Source organism: Mytilus californianus, unplaced genomic scaffold, assembly GCF_021869535.1.
Source record: "Mytilus californianus isolate M0D057914Y unplaced genomic scaffold, xbMytCali1.0.p SCAF_4, whole genome shotgun sequence".
Taxonomy (NCBI): domain Eukaryota; kingdom Metazoa; phylum Mollusca; class Bivalvia; order Mytilida; family Mytilidae; genus Mytilus; species Mytilus californianus.
In genome coordinates this window covers 9,793,610-9,814,920 of record NW_026262690.1, presented here as the reverse complement: position 1 = coordinate 9,814,920, position 21,311 = coordinate 9,793,610, and the positions used below count along the sequence as shown (strand labels likewise).

Sequence of the window (21,311 nt, the reverse complement as noted above, 5' to 3'; positions counted from 1 at the left end):
AATCCCAGCATTCCCTGTGTGTTATGGAACCTTGTGGTACAATTTCAGAGAGATCCATACACTTGAACACACGTTATTGTCTGGAAACTAGAAAAATGCTTACTTTTGGCCCCTTTTTGGGCCCTTATTCTTAAACGTTTTGGGCAATTACTCCCAAACTCAATTCCAGCTTTCCCTTTGTGATATGGAACTTTGTAGTACAATTTCAGAAAGATCCATACACTTACACACAAGTTATTGTCATGAAACTAGAAAAAAGCTTGTTTTTTGCCCATTTTTTTGCCCCTAATTCCTAATATTTTGAGACAATTACCCCCAAAATCAATCCCAGCATTCCCTTTGAGATATGTAACCTTGTGGTACAATTTCAGAGAGATCCATACACTTGAACACAAGTTATTGTCTGGAAACTAGAAAAATGCTTATTTTTGGCCCCTTTTTGGCCCCTTATTCTTAAACGTTTTGGGCAATTACTCCCAAACTCAATTCCAGCTTTCCCTTTGTGATATGGAACCTTGTAGTACAATTTCAGAAAGATCCATACACTTACACACAAGTTATTGTCATGAAACTAGAAAAATGCTTGTTTTTTGCCCCTTTTTTGGCCCCTAATTCCTAATATTTTGAGGCAATTACCCCCAAAATCAATCCCAGCATTCCCTGTGTGATATGGAACCTTGTGGTACAATGTCAGAGAGATCCATACACTAACACACAAGTTATGTCTGGAAGTTACAAAAATGCTTATTTTTGGCCCCTTTTTGGCCCCTAATTCCTTAACTGTTGGTACCATAACCCCCAAAATCAATCCCAACTTTCCTTTTGTAGTGTTGAACCTTATGGTAAAATTCCATAGAGATCCATTCACTTAAACTAAAGTTAGAGTGCGAAAACCAATGTGTCTTCGGACGACGCCAACGACGACGCCGTCATACCAATATATGACCGCAAAAATTTTGCGGTCATATAAAAAATTCGATTACGCGAGGTTTGTTTACGTTCCGCCATGTTTGTTATTGTAGAGGGGGCTCTTATCATTTTCAAAACTAATAATTTACCTTATCCATATTAGTATGCATTTTTTATTCAATATCAAATATAAACTAATGAATTTCAAAATTAAATACTTCACTACAAATTTCTCTTTTCTTTTAACTGTATTGAATAAAATAAACTGGAATCTGCTTAAATTTAACTAAACAAAAAAATGTTTTTAAGTCAGCGGGGAACCAGCTTATGCATAACAATGTATAAACTACAAAACGAAATCGGTTATTTGTTCTGTTTTGGTGTTTCTTACTGACACATGTGTTTTATTTTAGCTTTAGATCCTTGAAACATTAATGTGATAGATATGATAAAACATTATTTTACTTAAGGATGGAACTGTTTTACTTTCAAAGTCGTACTCTAGTGATATCTATAAGTACGGATTTTCCGTACACTCTCACCGTATTTATTTTCATTTACACATACTATTCGAACTTCCACTTTAAACATACACAAGTTTCTCAATTGTTTTTTTTTGTGATTTTGAAAAAATAATGTGATACTTGTTACTGCAATTTGCCTTATATACAGGCACAATTCTTACCACTTCATTAGGTAAACTTGTATAGCATTACATTATGAACAGTCTCCTTGCATTGCACTAGGTACATTTTTTTAGCATCATACTGGATACATTCTCATAACATCACACTTGGTACATTCTTATAGCATAACACTTGGTACATTCTTATAACATCACACTTGGTACATTCTTATAACATCACACTTGGTACATTCTTATAACATCACACTTGGTACATTCTTATAACATCACACTTGGTACATTCTCATAACATCACACTTGGTACATTCTTATAACATCACACTTGGTACATTCTCATAACATCACACTTGGTACATTCTCATAACATCACACTTGGTACATTCTTATAACATCACACTTGGTACATTCTTATAACATCACACTTGGTACATTCTCATAACATCACACTTGGTACATTCTTATAACATCACACTTGGTACATTCTTATAACATCACACTTGGTACATTCTTATAACATCACACTTGGTACATTCTTATAGCATTACACCAGTACATTTATAGCATTACATTGTACACAATGCTATAGCATAACATTAGAAATGATCCTGTAGTAAATGCACTAGGTATGTCGATCATAAAAGTATCATATATATTAGGTTTATGTTTTTGTCTTGAATATGCATAAAATATGTGCTACGCAAGTTAAACAAACAACTTTGATCTGCTCTATTTTGATACATGTTCTGTTAGATGAATTATTAGCTGAATGGTTACAAATGTTTTAATGGATTTAATGGGTCCAGTAAATCAAAGAGCTGATAGCTCTGAGGTGGAAAAAGATACATGAAGGATAACTTGAATTGCAATGAAAATAGACCGCACTAACCAGCCTGCTATGTGTCGGTGTTGCTTTCGACATTTCTTTTCTTACAAAAATAATATACTTAGTGACTTACTCATGTCTCCACCAAAACAGAGTAAACTAACTCATGTCTCCACCAAAACAGAGTAAACTAAACATAAAAATCTCCTTATATTGTTGATTTAAATTAAATTTTCTATAATTCCATATATTGCATCTAAGTATGTTCAACTTGAATTGAGGGAAGCAAATATACAAGGAATTGATAAGAATTCACTTGAAAGTTTTTCTGTCGAAGGTGGTTATTCTTTCAAGGTATATTTGTTATCTCTAAACAAAGAAAAAGATTTAACAAACCTCCAATCTTTTCTTTGATTTTTTGCTGATCTTCCCAACGCAGTGCATCAAACCCGCCAATTTGTGTGTGGCTGAAACACTTAGCTCTCTTCCAAAAACAGGCATAATGAAACCAGTTAGGAATCTACATGTATATCAATAGTACATTTAATATTTAAAGCAATTGTTACCTGCATACACGTACAATGTATGTACCTTGGACCAGTTTTTTATCAAGATAGTAAATTTTGAACTCAATAATGTTTGGAATTGGCTGGAAAACTATAAACTAATAATTAGAATATTTAGAAAACTATAAACTATTTTAATCGGAATATTTAGAAAACTATAACCTATTAATCGGAATATTCAGACAGCATTAAACCATTCCTTACATTTACAGGGAGTAGTTAAAAGGTTTCAACCAAAACTAGAGGCTCTAACAGTGTCTAAAGAGCCTGTGTCGCTCAACCTTGGTCTATGTGCCAAAAAAGATAAAATTTGTCATTTATGGGCAATAACTCCTATAAGAAGTCGTCTGACACTTTTGAAGTAAATGAACAATTGGTAGAGTTCAACCTTCTGAACATTTTTACCCCTAGTCGGATTTTCTCTATTTATAACGGTTTTCAAAATAATAGACACAAATTCACATTTTACCCCTATGCTCTATTTTCAGCCATGTCAGCCATCTTGGTTAGCAAGCGGGGGTATTCAGATACATTTTTTAAACTAGATACTGTACCCCAATGATGATTGTGACCAAGTTTGGTTAAATTTGGCCCAGTAATTTAAGAGGCGAAGACTACATAAAATATAGAGTACTCACCTTGCCATCAAATACTGGAGACTGAAAAAGATTTTTTTTTAAACTTAAAAATACATATATAACATATAAATGGGATAATTAAGACAGTGCGGGTGATTCTTGGTCAAGTCAATTTTTATATATACTTCAGTTTGCAAGATTTAGTTAATATTTACTTCCAAAAATAAATTTATGAGATTTAAAATTTTTTCCCAATGTTTTCGAATCATTTCCCCTTATGTTTCTTCACAAATTTACTTACATGTATACAAGTAATGATTTTATAACCCCTGAAAATTTGGGGAGTAAAAACATGCCCCACATATTTGTTCCTACTTTATGTAAAATAATTTTAATAAGAGTTGAAACTGTTATCTCAAGAACTTTACAAGAACTCTTCAAGCACAGATGTTTAGTAACCTTGTAGACTGGTCTGTAGTAGAATCAGTCTTGAGTCATGTGTTATTCAATCTTCATGTATCTAAGATAATTATAGACTCTGAACCCCACTATTTGCTGATGAATGTATCTGTGACAGCATAATTAAGGTTCAGACATAACCTTTTTAACAAGTATGGCCATAGTTACACCACAAATTTCACTCTGGGTACAGACAAACCTTTGCATCTGGAAAAGTTTTAGAGCATGGCTGGACCTTGATGTATAAAATTTAAATGCATTTTAAGTTTCAGAATATTAAAAACTTAACAGGATTTCGCTATTCATTTTTTTTTATTCCTGCAGAGAATGCCAAAATAAACTAAGTTGGGAAAGAGGTTGGAGAAGCTCTCCTCATATAATGAATGCTGTGATTTGTATAGATTTTTGGTGAGGAACTTTATCAAACCCTTTAGCAAAGTCCATAATGATGAGGTCAGTTTGAATGGTACTATTATTACTAGATGCTAGTAATTGGATGAAGTTAATTAATTGTGATTCACAAGATCGTTTTTTTCTCAAACCATGTTGTAGATTATATAAGATGTTGGTTTTTTTCTAAATGTGACATTATGTTACTTGTGATGGTATGTTCCATGATCTTACAGCATATACATGTCAATGATATGGGTCTATAATTTACAGGTTTACATTTTTCTCCTTTTTTAAATGCAGGAGCAACATTGGCATGTTTCCAATCTTTCTGTGTTTCATCCGATTCTAATGAATTACTGAATATTAATGTGAGTATTGTTGACACTTGCTCTTTTAATTCTTTAAGTACTCTACCATTTATATTGTCAGGTCCACATGCTTTGTGTGGATTAAGTTTAGATAACAACTTTGGGACTCATGTTTTGCTAATAGATATTTGTGGCATCTCAAGATGTGGACTAGTATCTTTGTCTGGGATATTGTGTTAGATTCATTTGTAAAGACCGATTGAAACTGATGGTTTAGGACGTTTGCTTTTTCTTCTGTTTCAGTGATTAATATTCCATCCTTTTTTAAAGGTGCAATACCTGTACTATCTGTTCTTGTGCTTTTAATATACAGTCAGGGGACTTACTTAAATGAGTGATTTTCTAAATCACTGATTCAAGTAACATTATGTCCATAAAGTTTGGAAGTAAGAGTTGTCTTTCTTTAATAATCACCTATATAAGTAGTACAAATTAATCACTAGACTTAGTGATTTAATTCTATTGTAGCTTTAAATATAGAATACTAATGATCCAGGGACTAATTATGTTGCTAAAATTATCAGAACCAACATCTGTGTTGATAGGATGACCGGGTCATGTCAGGTGATGACCTTGTACTGAATCTAGGATAATGACATAAAAATCACTTGTTTAAGTATCATACCTCAATTTCCTTCCAAAAAATCACTTCTTTAAGTATCCTTATCTTAATAACCCCCACTAATTTCAACACCCCCGAACAGTGAAATTTTGATCGCGAACAGTAGAATTTTATTACATAATCTATAAGATGAAACCTTGAATTTTACAGGAAAAATACTCCCACTGCTGGGTAAAATCTGTTAAGAAAGTATCAGTTCATTATGTAAAGCCATTTTTATAGCATTTTTTCAACTAAAATAGAATTTGCAGCTAAATGAGTGCATCAAAGGCATAAACCTTGCTGCTTAAAAGAAGCAAAAAGTTCATTTTTTTCAATTTTACTAATGAAAAGATATTATGTGTTTAAAATATTGGTAAAACTACAAAATCACAATTTGTGACAAAACTTCGAATTTGCTACTTAAATAAGTGATTTAAAAATCACTTATTTCAATAAGTCCCCTGACTGATATAGCTGAATAAGTTTTTAGGTTTTGCATTTGATGTCATGTGTTGATCAGCATCATTTACAGGTAAATCACATATTTTTTTATCTATGTAGTTCCAGTACCCTGTACGTAGTTCTTTCTGTACTCAACAAAACTTAAGATGATATTGCAAAAAGGTATCAGGTCGTTGCGGCCCAAAACCAATCCAGCTCCAAGTCGTTCCGCCCAAATTCGATCCGTCCCAAAGTCGATCCGTCCAACGTCAATCCCGCCCCATGCTGTTCTGGCCCCATAATAAAATAATGAATAATTTGTATTAACTTCAGATGATTTGGTGGCATATTTGAATCGTCAATCCAGTCCCATAATAAAATAATGAATAATTTGTATTAACTTCAGATGATTTGGTGACATATTTGAATCAAGATAAATGGAATTTGTAAAAAGTATCGATGCTTAATGACAGCAGGAAAGTGAATTATTTTAAATCGATACGAAAATGAGTATGATTGGTTCTGTTGGTAAAGCAGCATCAGCATATAAATATGAGGTTATTTTCCATGATAACTTGGAATATCACAGGGAAAAAGTTTTTATTTAGTTCACACATACATTGTAGAAGAGATAAATAGATATTTACAATCCAATGGAACATGCAATTATGTAATCATCATAATGACTTGTTTAAATCAAATCATTAGTCTATAATTGGTTTGTTTATTCAACAAATGTCTAATGGCCGTGAACCAAATTAATGCCAGTACGTCGTAATCACTTAATTCAATCAAAATCATGATTGATAAATTTTACATAAGGCTAGCAACAAGGTCTTTTATTTGAAGTTCTAATAATTTTTATATTGGGGACGGATCAACTTTAAATATGGGTTTGGATCGACTTGGGGCGGATCGACTTGGCCCAGATCGAACTGAAAGCTGCAAAGATGCTTGAATATCTCTTTAAATATTTTTGTGATAAAATCAGCATTTTACCTCAAATGGTCTATCTCACTATATGTCAAATGATGGATTATACCTCAATTACCACTAAATGGTTATTCATCACCTGTAAATTTCTGCGTGTAAACAACTATATACATTATCATTGTTATTTATTAACAAGTCTAATTATTAGTTATACCTGAACCATTAATGCAAGTCGCAAAGACTCCTGGCTGATTGTTCCTTTGCAACCTTTGCATGACGCTCTGCCACTTTTTGCATATTCTGCTTTGAAATCGCTCATTCTTACGACTTTTGTTTATAGTTTCCCACACGTTTTGCTTTTGCTGAGCGTTGCAGAAAAAAAAATAACTAAAAACCACAAAGCACTTCATAAGTTCGATTAAAATATAAACTGTACAAGACACCCTCTGTCAATCTTTAATATCAAAGTTGGGTGAAAATGAAAAATTGTCGCAAAAGTATTTATTTAAACGGAAAATTGTTTGTCTTCATTTCATTGACAATCTTATTTATGTTTGCTAATGAAATTTCGTGTGGTTTTCAACTATACACATATTTCCCGCCAAAACAAAAATGTGTAGTGCGTACCGGTTTGGAAAGGAAAGGAAAGCGGTTCTTCTTCTTCTTGGTTCGATTAAAAATTCAAATAATAGTTACATAAAAAGACTTTTGTAGATTTACTCACACATGTCGGTTTAATTTAAGACTTAGTATATGTAAGAGAATGATAATCCCTTTCTTCATGAATAAGTACGAGCGTTAGCGAGTACTTATCATGAAGTAAGGGATTATCATTCTCTTACAAACTTAGAATATTGTAAAGTGCTCAAGGCTCAAATGTTCTATTCAAGAATTAGTTTCATTGTCAGTGCAATGTTTATAATTGATGCATGACTTCCTTTTTCGGCATGTCATTTATGGATCTTGTAATATTTTAGTGAGGAATTATCCTTTTTTATTTACAGTTTAAATCAATTAATGCATTTGAGTTACAACTAAATTTTATTTCACAGTCAATAATTTAGTCCGGCTTTTTACATCAAATACTGTTTCATTATGTCAGGGAAATGTTCAAAAATAATGCCCTTAAAAGTTTTAATACTGTTTCATTATGTCAAGGATATGTTCAAAAATAATGCCCTTAAAAGTTTTTAATATGTTCAAAATTAAATTCCTGTTTTTTTATCGGAATACATGTATTGGAAATAACTATTCTCCCCAACCGCTGATCAAGTAATCAAAGTTTCGGAAAGCTAAAGATTTAGGTTATTTTCAAGTTATCTGAAAGATTTTTTTTTTCTATTTTTGCATTGCCTTGGTATTGTTTAATTTTATAGTAATTTGAAGTTATTAATACTTTCATAATAAAATTCACGGAACCAATTTTACTGCACCAGTAAACTTCAACTTAATTATTTTGAGATTTTTGTTTGTTTCACAATTCAACTTTTAGTCAGTTTCAATCACTGTGTGAAAAATCCTTTCAATCTGATAAATGTGCTTCGGGGCAGTTGTAACTCATTTATGGAAACTCTTTGTTTTGAACTGTAAATAGACCCAAATAATAGGATAATCCCTTACTAAGAACATGATTTACATTCATTCTTCACAATTAAGAGGCATCCAATTCTACAATTTCATTGGTCGAGAGTACTTTGCTATATTCTAAAATTATTTATAATATATCAAAGTCCTCTCGACCAATGAAATTGTAGCATTTGATGTCTCTTAATTGTGAAGAATGCCGAATGTAAATAATGTTCTTAGTAAGGGATTATCCTATTATTTTGGTCTATTTACATTTCAAAAAGTTGAAAAACTACTGCTTTCTCTGCAAATCATCACATATGAATAGACAATAATAGTGTATTGACTTGACATATCAACGATATAAGAGGGGCCTGATGGGACCGGGGGGGGGTCTCATCACGATTCACGAGTTGATTTTTTTGTCAATCACGATTCACAGAAAATAAATTTCCATGATCACGGATCACGAAAATATAAAAAAAAATAAATCTGTAGAAAAACGGATCACGATAGCGAAAATGCGCCGATCACGAAGAACGAAAAAAACCCATCAGGCACCTCATATAAGGATGAGGCTTAGAAACGGGGAAATGCGAGGCTCTGTCGAGCTTTTTCACCGTTTCGGGCCGAATCCTTATATCGTTGATATGTCAAGTCAATACACTATTATTGTCTTTATACTGCAATCTAGAAGAAAACATTTTCAATTGTTGTTTATTGTGTTATTGTTTATTATTTGATTTAAATATTAGGAAAAAGCCCCCTTTAAAAAGGCCTCACATCTGGCGGAGAAATATACAATGAAATGTACATTACCTGTTGAAACCAATCGATGGTGAACGAATTCGTTTGAGTGTGGACTAAAATATCAACAATAAGCACAAAACATAAGACCGCATAGTGGTCATCTATTGGTGTTTATATTAAATAAACAGTTTTGTGTTTTTAAATATATGATATTTTGGATTGGTCAATATTTGTCGCATTGCGTAAATATATTGAGTATGATATTTGATATGTTACGTAAATAGCACGGGATTTTTAAAGCGCGAATAGTTTTCTTGTTAAAGTAAGTTAAGATATATTGTCATTCGAAGCTCGTATACCGTTCAGTACAGTGCAGTTTAGTTAGGTAAAGACCCCCCTCTTCTCCCCCCTATTGAATGCTTGTATTTTTGAAATTTTTTTACGCATAGAAGATAGATATTTATACTACCAGTATGACACTGTTTGGTTGATCATTAAGACCTATATATTTATATATGATTTCGGGTTACACTAATGTCCTGACAATGTCCTGACAAAGTCCTGACGGATATGAAAATGCTAATTACGTTTTCATTATTTAAAGGATTTACTTTAAATTTGGAACCAAGCAAGATGACAACATTAATTTAATAAATAAAAGAAAAAAAAATAAAAAAAATATTTTTAAGAGTTAAAACTTGACCCAAGGATTTGTATACAAATCCTTGCTTGACCTGACCAACTTCGGCTTTGAAATCACTAATGTCCTGACCGATATGAAACGGCTTAATACTTTTTTATTATTCACATGATAGACTTCAAATTCGATATCAAGGAAGATTAAAATATTTAATACAAAAATATAAGAAAAAAATGAAAAAAAAATAATTTTTAGAGTTAGAAAACTTGACCTGACCAACTACGACTTCACCGCGACTAATGTCCGGACCGATATAAAACTGCTAATTTCTTTTTTTCTTTGGAAGGATTGACTTCAAATTTGACACCAGACAAGAAAGTAACATTGATTTAATACTTATTTGAAAAGAATTGGGAAAAAAATACTTTAAGGGTTAAAAAAACTTGACCTGACCAACATCGACTTTGTCGTGACTAATGTCCTGACCGATATAAAAGTGCTAATACTTGTAACATTGTTGGTATGATTGAGTTCTTATTTGAAACCAAGTCAAATTATAACGTTTTTTTTTAATACTTTTTATAAAGTAATTGGAAAACAATATTCCATACGAAATAAAAACTTGACCTAACCACCTTCAATTTATTAAACTTAATACACAAACAAAAACGGCTGTCGAAGCTGAACGAATAAGATGCGCCAAATGGAATTCGGAATGCTCGACAGCCTTGCGATACTGATACAAATGTTCAGAACTACTGAAGGTTAACCCCTGGAAAGTAAGAATTAATACATGGATAAAAATTAGACAAAACATGACCGGCACCTTTAAAATAGATGGGAGTGTTAGTAACAGACGACGGTGAGTGATTAGAAGTGGAGGTAGGCAAGCGGTTAGAAGTGGAGGTAGGTAAACGGTTAGAAGTGGAGGTACGTAAACGGTTAGAAGTGGAGGTAGGCAAGCGGTTAGAAGTGGAGGTAGGCAAGCGGTTAAAAGTGGGTGAGCGGTTAGAAGTGGAGGTAGGTAAACGGTTAGAAGTGGAGGTAGGTAAACGGTTAGAAGTGGAGGTAGGCAAGCGGTTAGAAGTGGAGGTAGGCAAGCGGTTAGAAGTGGAGATAGACAAGCGGTTAGAAGTGGAGGTAGGCAAGCGGTTAGAAGTGGAGGTAGGCAAGCGGTTAGAAGTGGAGGTAGACAAGCGGTTAGAAGTGGAAGTGGGTGAGCGGTTAGAAGTGGAGGTAGGTGCGACACAAACAGGATTTGGTGAGATGGTACATGCTGGAACAGATGAGGACGTGGTGGTAGGAACATGCACAGTGTTAGAGGTAGATGAAGTGTTAATAAGAGAAGATACCAGATAACATACCCGTGGAAGAGCAGGCCACTCTTCAATCACCTGAATACCTGTTGAAGTTAGTACTGATTTTGGTGTTGGTGTTGGTGTTCGTATCGGTAAAGTGAGTAGTGCAGTTCGGTACAGTGATTGGTCTACAGCTGGTTCAGTTGGGTCAGGCATTGGTGTAGGTGCTTTTGGTGTTGGCGTTGGTGTTGACGTTGGTGTTGCCCATAAATACCAATGTATTGTTTATCATAAATTATCAGTCTTAATAATAGCTGGTCACAGTTCACGTTCATAATTGATTAATTGGATTAACAAGTAGGTGATTAATCTAATCATAACAAGCCCCTAATCAGATTAACAATTAGAGCAATAACAGAAAGTTAACCTGCATAAACAATACTCACATTCAGCAACTGGTTCTAATATTTCTCTTTCCGGCGTTTCATTTCAACAGTATCTTTCTGAGTTCAATGTTGTAATATCATTGTGATCGGATATTTTTAATTTCAATAATTTAAGGTAAGAGGTTAACATTTTCTTTCAGTTAGAAAATTGATCAGGACAAGTTCGACAATGTCAGGTCAATATATTTTTACCCTTGCAATACTTGTTCACATTTTTTTCTTTTTGTCATTTAATATTTAATAAAATATTGATATTTATCAAACTTAAAGACATTTATTTAAGAAATATACATAGTCTTTCTATTTTTTAAACGAACATGTCTTTTTTGGTGAATAGCCTATGTTGGTCATGTCAAGTTTTTTGGTCTTTTGAATATTTGTTTTCTTTTCATTTCTTTTTATTTCTTTGTTAAATGTCGAAATCTTCCTTGCTACTAAATTTGAAGTTAATCCTTCCAAAGATAAAAAAGAAATTAGCAGTTTTATATCGGTCCGGACATTAGTCGCGGCAAAGTCGTAGTTGGTCAGGTCAAGTTTTCTAACTCTAAAAATTATTTTTTTTTCATTTTTTTCTTATATTTTTGTATTAAATGTTTTAATCTTCCTTGATATCGAATTTTAAGTCTATCCTGTGAATAATAAAAAAGTATTAAGCCGTTTCATATAGGTCAGGACATTAGTAATTTCAAAGTCGAAGTTGGTCAGGTCACGTTTTCAAACTCTTAAAAATATTTTTTTTAATTTTTTTTCTTTTATTTATTAAATTAATGTTGTCATCTTGCTTGGTTCCAAATTTAAAGTAAATCCTTTAAATAATGAAAACGTAATTAGCATTTTCATATCCGTCAGGACTTTGTCAGGACATTGTCAGGACATTAGTGTAACCCTATGATTTCTCATTTTGATTTTCTATTTTGTAGGCTGTGGTGTACTACGCAGCGGTGTTGCCGTTATCATGATGACATCGGGACTTAAATTTATTTTGTTTTAATAAAATTATCACAGTAAGCTGCACATGCTGGCGAGCTATTCCTATGAAACAAGTGTTTGTTTTTATTTTATAAATACTTTATATTCGTTTGAGGTAACGAATTAGAATATAAACAAGTCTAAATTAACAACGTTCAAACCTATGATTGCGTTGGATAAAAACCGCAATTTTTATACGTGTGCATGCAAAACAAATTTCTTGGTATAGGGGTCTAAATACAGCACAAACAACATTTTCCAAAAGACCAAAAAAGTGAAAAAGTATATTTAAACAAAACGCATTTGACTAACAGCTCGAACAACGGATGTTCTTAAACCCTGCTGACTGCCATTAGCGATTGCCAAATAAACGGATCACAAGATATAACAAAATGGATCTTTATTATTAATTTAATACCAAACAGAAAACAATAAACCTGTGGAAAAGATGGTGTACCACAAACATGAGGTGCAAAAATTTGTACACCATATCCGGATTTCGACAATTTATGTCTCTTCAGTGATGTTAGGAATCGAAACGATATTTGGAAGGCCATATAATTTACCTCAATTTAGATAGACTCTTGAATTTTGAAGAGTCGAAATAGGATGAACGGATCATATAACCCGAAGGCATATATATATATTTTATATTGTTTTTTGTAATATTGAACAAAATATTTATGACAGGCAATACAAGTTATATAGTCCGGTTGACTTCTATAAATCTTCAGAAAATAATTCTTAAAAATTCATTTTTGCAAATAAACATTTTTTTTCTTGATGTATGTAAATGTATGATATATTCGAACTATGAATATCATAATTTTGGCCAATAATCAAAAAAGTTACCCATTAGGTCTCTATGTTACTTCTATTTTTTTTTATATACAAAATTGGTTTCCGTTCTCTAACTTTAGTTTGCCTCAACCAAATGTTATGAAACTTATACACAATGCTTATTACCACAAAACACAGATCCAGTTTGAATTTTGGTTTTGTAACTTTTACCGTTCTAGAGTTATGCCCCTTTACAAATGGAAAAATGGCTGAATTTTTCGTTTCTGTTCTCTAACTTTAGTTTGCCTCAACCAACTGTTATGAAACTTATACACAATGCTTATTACCACAAAAAACAGATCAAGTATGAATTTTGGTGGCGTCACTTTTACCGGTCTAGAGTTATGCCCCTTTACAAATGGAAAAATTGCTGAAATTTTCATTTCCGTTCTCTAATTTTAGTTTGCCTCAACCAAATGTTTTAAAACTTATACACAATGCTTATTACCACAAAACACAGATCAAGTTTGGTGGCGTCACTTTAATCATTCTAGAGTTATGCCCCTTAAGAAATGGAAAAATTTCAAAATTTTTATTTTCTTCTAAATATCAAGTAATTTTTTAATTGGAGTTATCTTCCTTTGTCCATGATTATATTTGAATCAGCTACAATCAATGCTTTATACAATGCAATGTTTAATTTTGACTTCCACTGATAAAACACAAATCAAGTTGAATTTGGGTAGTGTCACTTTAATCATTATTGAGTTATGCCCCTTTATAAATTGAAAGATTGCAAAATTTTTAGTTTCCATTCTGTAACTTAAGTTTACCCCAACCAAACATTATGAAACCTATACACAATATTCATAACCACAAAACTAAGATCAAGTACAATTTTTTTGTTTCCGTTTTCTAACTTTAGTTTGCCTCAACCAAATGTTATGAAACTTATGCACAATGTTTATAACTACATAATACAGATTAAGTACGAAATTTGGTGGCAACACTTTTACCATTCTTGAGTTATGTCCCTTTATAAACATAAAAATTGCTGAATTTTTCGTTTCCTTTCTCTAACTTCCAAATGTTATAAAACTTATACACAACCGTTCTAGAGTTATAATTATTTATTGCGTGTTTACAAATAGAAATTGCTGAATTTTTAGTTTCTGTTCTCTACTTAAGTTAGCCTCAACCAAATGTTATGAGACTTGCACACAATGCTTATTACCACAAAACTAGGATCAAGTTCAAATTTGGGTAGCGTCACTTTTACCACTTCAGTTATGTCCCTTTATAACTATATGATATGCAAGTGGGGGCATCATCTGTGTCCACATGTGGACACTATCCACATTTATTTTTTTTTTACATCTGTACTGCCTACTGGTGACTCAGTTCTGAGTGTAAATGGTCATTCAGTATATTAAGAAAAAGATCAGAATTTATAAGGCCTATCTGGCCTAATTGATTTCTAAAATATATTTCATTGTACATGTTCAACATTTATCATTCATTTGTTTATTTCTTAATTTGTGTGAATTAACAGTAAATGTTAGTTACTACACTTTCATACCATAACAAAACTGCCTTACTGTATTGGTATCACTTATATTTGTATCCATATAACAAAAAAACTGAAAAGAGAATACTTTTGCAATAGCTTTTTGTCGAGCCTTCGACTTTTGTCGAAAAAGCGAGACATAGCGATCGTCGTCGTCGGCGGCGTCCACAAATATTCACACTGTGGTTAAAGTTTTTGAAATTTTAATAACTTTCTTAAACTATCCTGGATTTCTACCAAACTTGGACAGAAGCTTGTTTATGATCATAAGATAGTATCCAGAAGTAAATTTTGTAAAAAAAATTCCATTTTTTCCGTATTTTACTTATAAATGGACTTAGTTTTTCTGCCAGTTAACATTACATTCACTCTGTGGTTAAAGATTTTAAAATTTTAACAACTTTCTTAAACTATCCTGGATTTGTACCAAACTTGGACAGAAGCTTGTTTATGATTAAAAGCTAGTATCCAGAAGTAAATTTTGTAAAAAAAAAAAATCCGTTTTTTCCGTATTTTACTTATAAATGGACTTATTTTTTCTGCCAGTTAACATTACATTCACTCTGTGGTTAAAGTTTTTAAAATTTGAACAACTTTCTTAAACTATCCTGGATTTGTACCAAACTTAGACAGAAGCTTGTTTATGATTAAAAGCTAGTATCTAGAAGGAAATTTTGTTCCATTTTTTCCGTATTTTACTTATAAATGGACTTAGTTTTTCTTCCAGTTAACATTACATACAGTCTGCAGTTTAAGTTTTTAAAACATTTATTAGATTCATAAACTATCCTGGATTTTTACCAAACTTGGACAGAAGCTACTTACAATCAAAAGATAGTATAGAGAGGAATATTTTTATTATTTTTTTTCCTCATTTTTGCTGAGCCTGTGATTAACAGCAAAAAGTAGGCGAGACACTGGGTTCCGCGGAACCCTTACGAATTTTTCATATTGAATACTAAAACTTATTAGATATTTAGACATATTAAGTAGATGTTCATAATATCCACTTGACATTTTATCATATGACTTCTGTAGTTAGTTATGAGTCTTTGAAGCATGCTCACAAAGGTTCTTTTGTTGATATCATTTTCATACTGGTCAAAACTTTTTTTTTGCTTTGACCAGCTTTGGAGGAGATATTTTCAAAGAATTAATAAAAAATAACACAGAAATTCACTTTCTAGCTCATCTAGCCCCAATCATCATGTCAGGCATTGTCATTACTAAAAAACATTAAATGTCTTCTAAACTGAGAAACAATTTCCACATTTAACCGAAATCTTTCACTGATGATACTGACAATCCCCCACAAAGTAATATAAATAGAACCATACAAATAGTAAGCAAATACATGTTCTCAGATACCATCTCCCATATAAAACAAATCACATTAAGAAAAAAATGAACCTATTATGTGTTCCTCTCCTAGCTACAAAACATATCCAAAATCAAAGATATGGAACATATATATTCTATCATAATCATTTGGTAATTAATGCAATTAGTATCTGTTGAACATAAAATACTAAATATTACATAAACAACACCCCTAATGCTCATGTTGGTTGTCATTGTGCAACACAGTTAATACATAGAAAACATAAAACATAGAACTCCTTTTGTCATATAAAACACTGTCAATCATCCAATCATACTGTCCACACTGATCTGTGTCCACACTTGTTTTTTATATAAAATACTTGATGGAGTAAGTATGAATAGTGTAACAGCCTTCCATTCAAAACAAAAACATTAGACATGTGTTTTAAACCTGTTTCATTGCACCATGTGACTTAACTCATTTAAATATCAAAGGACATTATACATGTCATGAAAAATGACCATCATCTAAGTTTTTTTATAACTGGTTTTATATGATTTTATAAATGAATTTGCATGTATCTACAAAGATGTTATTTGTGGGAAAAAATATTATAATCAGATGTTTTATTTTGTTTTTATTCCTTACCAAATCTTAATTTTTGTTACCTTAATTTGATTATATATTTATATATATCTTATAAAAGAATATAAGCAAGCTTTTCATGCTTAAAGCATGATGACAGTTTTAACAAAATGGACGGCTCTAAAAAGTTTCACCAATAAGTATTTACAGAGTACATTTAATATTTACTTTTTACTTGAAAAAACACAGCTAATGACTTTCAAAATAAAATTAGATAAAATATAACCATAAAGACCTTCACTGATGAAAAGAGGAACTTTTTAATAAAATTTCTAAACTGAATTTTGCATAAAACTACTTTGTAGTTTTTAAAAATGTTATACTAGTAATGTCCAGTGGAAAATATTACTAAGGTTACTCATAGAAATTGAACAAGAAAAATACAAAAATCATGTATACAATAAGTTCAGTAATCACATGACATAAAACTTAAATGAAGTCCAAGTTTGTTTGCTGGTCAGCGTTATTTAAATGAGAAAAGTCACATGGTATAATAAAACAGGTTTAAAGCACATGTCTTATGTTTTTTGTTTTGAATGGAAAGCTGTTACACTATTCATACTTACTCCATCAAGTATTTTAAATAAAAAAAAAATAGAAGTAACATAGAGACCTAATGGGTAACTTTTTTATTATTGGCCTAAAACTATGATATTCATAGTCAGAGTTCGTACATATATCATACATTAACATACATCAAGAAAAAAAATGTTTATTTGTAAAAATGAATTTTTAAGAATTATTTTCTGAAGATTTATAGAAGTCAAACGGACTATACCTATTGAGTTCTTTTTATTTCACCCAGTTGATAATTTCTTATTTACTTGATTTAGTATGAAATAAACTCACCATAGAAATAGTGCTTTATTGTTTTGTTTATTTGCATGTGTGTTTTTTCTCGAGCCTGCGACTTCTGTCGCAGAAAGCTCGACATAGGGGTAGTGATCCGTCGGCGGCGTTAACTAACTACTTAAAAGCTTTATATTTTAGAAGCTGGAAGACCTGGATGCTTCATACTTTGTATATAGATGTCTTATGTTATGAAGTTTCAGTCTGTCATACATTGTATGCCCATTGTCCTTGACCTCATTTTCATGGTTCAGTGACTACTTGAAAAAAGTTAAGATTTTTTGTTATGTTAATTTCTATCTTATTATGAGTAATAGGATAACTATATTTAGTATGTGCGTACCTTGCAAGGTCCTCATGCCTGTCAGACAGTTTTCATATGACCTGGACCTCATTTCAAGAATCAGTTAACAAGGTTTAGTTTTCGTGGTCAAATCCATATATCAGATAATATAAGCAATAGGTTTACTATTGATTGTTAGGTGTACATGTCCTACTGGCAAATATTTTACCATGCACATGTCGATTGCATGTTTTATTTAATCTTGACCTCATTTTCACGGTTCATTGCTTAGTGTTAAGTTTTTATGTTTTGGTCTGTTTTTCTTAAACTATAAGCAATAGGTCAACTATATTTGGTGTATGGAATGATTGTAAGGTGTATATGTCTGTCTGACAGGTATCATCTGACCTTGACCTCATTTTCATGTTTAAATTTGTTTCTTAGATACTATAAGCAGTAGGTCAACTATATTTAATGCATAGATTGATCGTAAGGTGTACATGTCTTTCTGGCATGGTTCATCTGACCTTGACCTCATTTTCATGGTTCATTGGTCAATGTTAAATTTTCATGGTTAAGTTTGTTTCTTAGAACTATAAGCAATAGGTCAACAAGAAATTATTGTAACAGGATGCTGTTACGAAGTCTCCCAAACGAAGCTCCAATAATTCGTCATTCCCAGGTTCGCTTGACATTGGGCAAAGTCCAGTAAAGTTATATGCATTAGTAATGCCTGGGGACTGATCCTGTATATCATTCAAATCATCTTGGCATGACACACCCGAATATATATGGTTAACGGGTGGGGATCTCGACCATTTAAAATATATTAGATCATTGGGGGTGGGGGACCCCTGGGGACTGACCCTATATATCTTTCGAATCTTTGTGACATGACGAACAGGAATATATATGGTTTAGGGGTGGGGATCTCAACCATTTGCAAGATATTAGAACTTTATCAAATGGCAGGGGGTGGGGGTGATCCCTAGGGACTGACCCTATATATCATTCAAATCTTCTTGGCATGACGAATAAGAATATATATGGTTTAGGGGTGGGGATCTCGACCATTTACAAGATATTAGGTCATTGGGGGTGGGGGACCCCTGGGGACTGACCCTATACGTCATTCGAATCTTTGTGACATGACGAACAGGAATATATATGGTTTAGGGGAGGGGATCTCAACCATTTACAAGATATTAGAACTTTCTCAAATGGTAGGGGGTGGGGGTGACCCCTGAGGACTTACCCTTTATTTCATTTGATGTGCTTTATCATGACAAACCAGAATATATATGGTTTAGGGGAGGGGATCTCAACCATTTACAAGATATTAGAACTTTCTCAAAAGGCAGGGGGTGGGGGTGACCCCTTGGGACTAATACTTTACTTCATTTAATGTGCAGTATCATGACTAACCGGAATATATATGGTTTAGCAGTCTTCACGCTGAGTGGCAGCCCAGGCAGCCCAGGCTTGTAATATTGCTCTCGGGCCTGTAAAAATCATATCTACAAGCCAACAGAATCTAACTAAAGATTTTCAAAAATTGAGCTCCGGGCCTGTAGATTTAGCAGTTCATCGTGAAGACTGGTTTAGGGGTGGGGATCTCGACCATTTAAAAAATATTACAACTTTCTCAAATGGCAGGGGGTTGGGGTGACCCCTGGTGACTAATCCGTTTTTTCATTTGATGGACTGTATCATGACAAACAAGAATATATATGGTTTAGGGGTGGGGATCTCGACCATTTAAAAGATATCACAACTTTCTCAAATGGCAGGGGGTTGGGGTGACCCCTGGTGACTAATCCTTTTTTTCATTTGATGGACTGTATCATGACAAACAAGAATATATATGGTTTAGGGGTGGGGATCTCGACAACTTACAAGATATTAGAACTTTCTCAAATGGCAGGGGGTGGGGTGACCCCTGGGGACTTACCCTTTATTTCATTTGATGTGCTTTATCATGACAAACCAGAATATATATGGTTTAGGGGTGGGGATCTTAACCACTTACAAGATATTACAACTTTGTCAAATGGCAGGGGGTGGGGTGACCCCTGGGGACGAACCCTTTAATTCATTAGATGTGCTTTATCATGTAGAACATTTTTAATTATAAAGATTGTGTCTATTACTAACGGTTTTCAAGTTATAATCATTTGAAAAAAGAAAAAAAAATCCAATAGGGTTCTATAGTAAACCCCTCCCTTCTTTTGGCCCCTCAAAGTACCCCTTTTTAGACCCCAATGCACAAACGAAACCCTGATTGCACCACTAGACATGTTAATCTAACATATTGTGAAACCTAAAGTAAATCTGACAAGCGGTTTTGGAGAAATGGTGCGGACAAGTTCATTCAAAAAAGTGGCGGAAGAGCAAGAATAACAAGTAATCCTGTGTTATGATGCTAACACAAAAGTCGCCAAAACGGCCCCCAACCATTGTTCTGCTGTTTCCATGGTAACAGCAGCCATTTTGAAATTTCAAAGTCGGATATCACATCTACACGTGACAGGTCACATTACTTACAAGTTTCATAAAAATTGGACCAATTTTTAAATTTAGGCATTCGTGTTTCCATGGTTACGGTGGCCATTTTGGAAATTCCAAAGTCAAATGCCACATTTACATAAGACAGTCAACATTTGTGCATTAAGTTTGAAGCATTTTGAGTTTTTTGACATTTTTGCAGTTTCCATGGTAACGGCAGCCATTTTGAAAATTCCAAAGTCGGATGGCACATCTACACATGGCAGGTCACATTACTGTCAAATTTCATAAAGATTGGACCAAATCAAAATTTTTCGCATTTTTGTTGTTTCCATGGCAACGGCGGCCATTTTGGAAATTCCAAAGTCAAATTCCAAATCTACATACACTCGTTAACATCTCTGTAAAATTTCATTAAATTTGAAGCATTTTAAACAAAATTCTCATTTTTGCAGTTTCCATGGTAACGGCGGCCATTTTAAAAATTCCAAAGTTTGAATTACAGATACATATGGTGCTACCTGTAATAATCTATCATTATATAACATAAAAAGTACATAGGAATAATTCAATACTATCACATGACAAATCACATGACTATTGTTCTAGAATGTTCCATGAAAATTGACCCCCTAAAATAATGCCAAGATGACCCCGGGCTGAAATAAAAAATGTGGAATGGACACCTGGACATCGGTCTCTTGTGTTACACAAAACTTAAAGGTTCTACTAGTCAGTAGCGAATCAATAGTCGAAAAATGACCCCACCCATGTTCCGCCCCCCAAAAAGTGCCAAGTTGACCCCCATTTGAAAATAAAGAATAGCGAATGCACCACTAGGGATACTACCCCAACATCATACCAAATAAAGTTTCCATCATTTAAGGCTTGGAAGAAAATGGTCGGACAAATTAGGGTTAAGAATAATAATAATAATAATAATAATAATAATAATAATAAGAAACGGGA

General features: G+C 32.9%; 1 protein-coding gene across 1 annotated transcript in view; it reads right to left on the bottom strand.

Moving 5' to 3' along the window:
* LOC127737436 (poly [ADP-ribose] polymerase 1-like) overlaps positions 1-7,098 on the bottom strand; it is a 46,125-nt gene extending 39,027 nt beyond the window's left edge. Inside the window, exons 1-3 of the mRNA XM_052248140.1 lie at positions 6,935-7,098; positions 3,583-3,603; positions 2,775-2,898 (exon numbers count right to left, since the gene is read on the bottom strand). Coding sequence (XP_052104100.1) covers positions 2,775-2,898; positions 3,583-3,603; positions 6,935-7,039 — 250 coding nt within the window. The 5' untranslated portion in view covers positions 7,040-7,098. The remainder of the gene's footprint in view (positions 1-2,774; positions 2,899-3,582; positions 3,604-6,934) is intronic.
* Between the last annotated feature and the right edge of the window lie 14,213 nt (positions 7,099-21,311).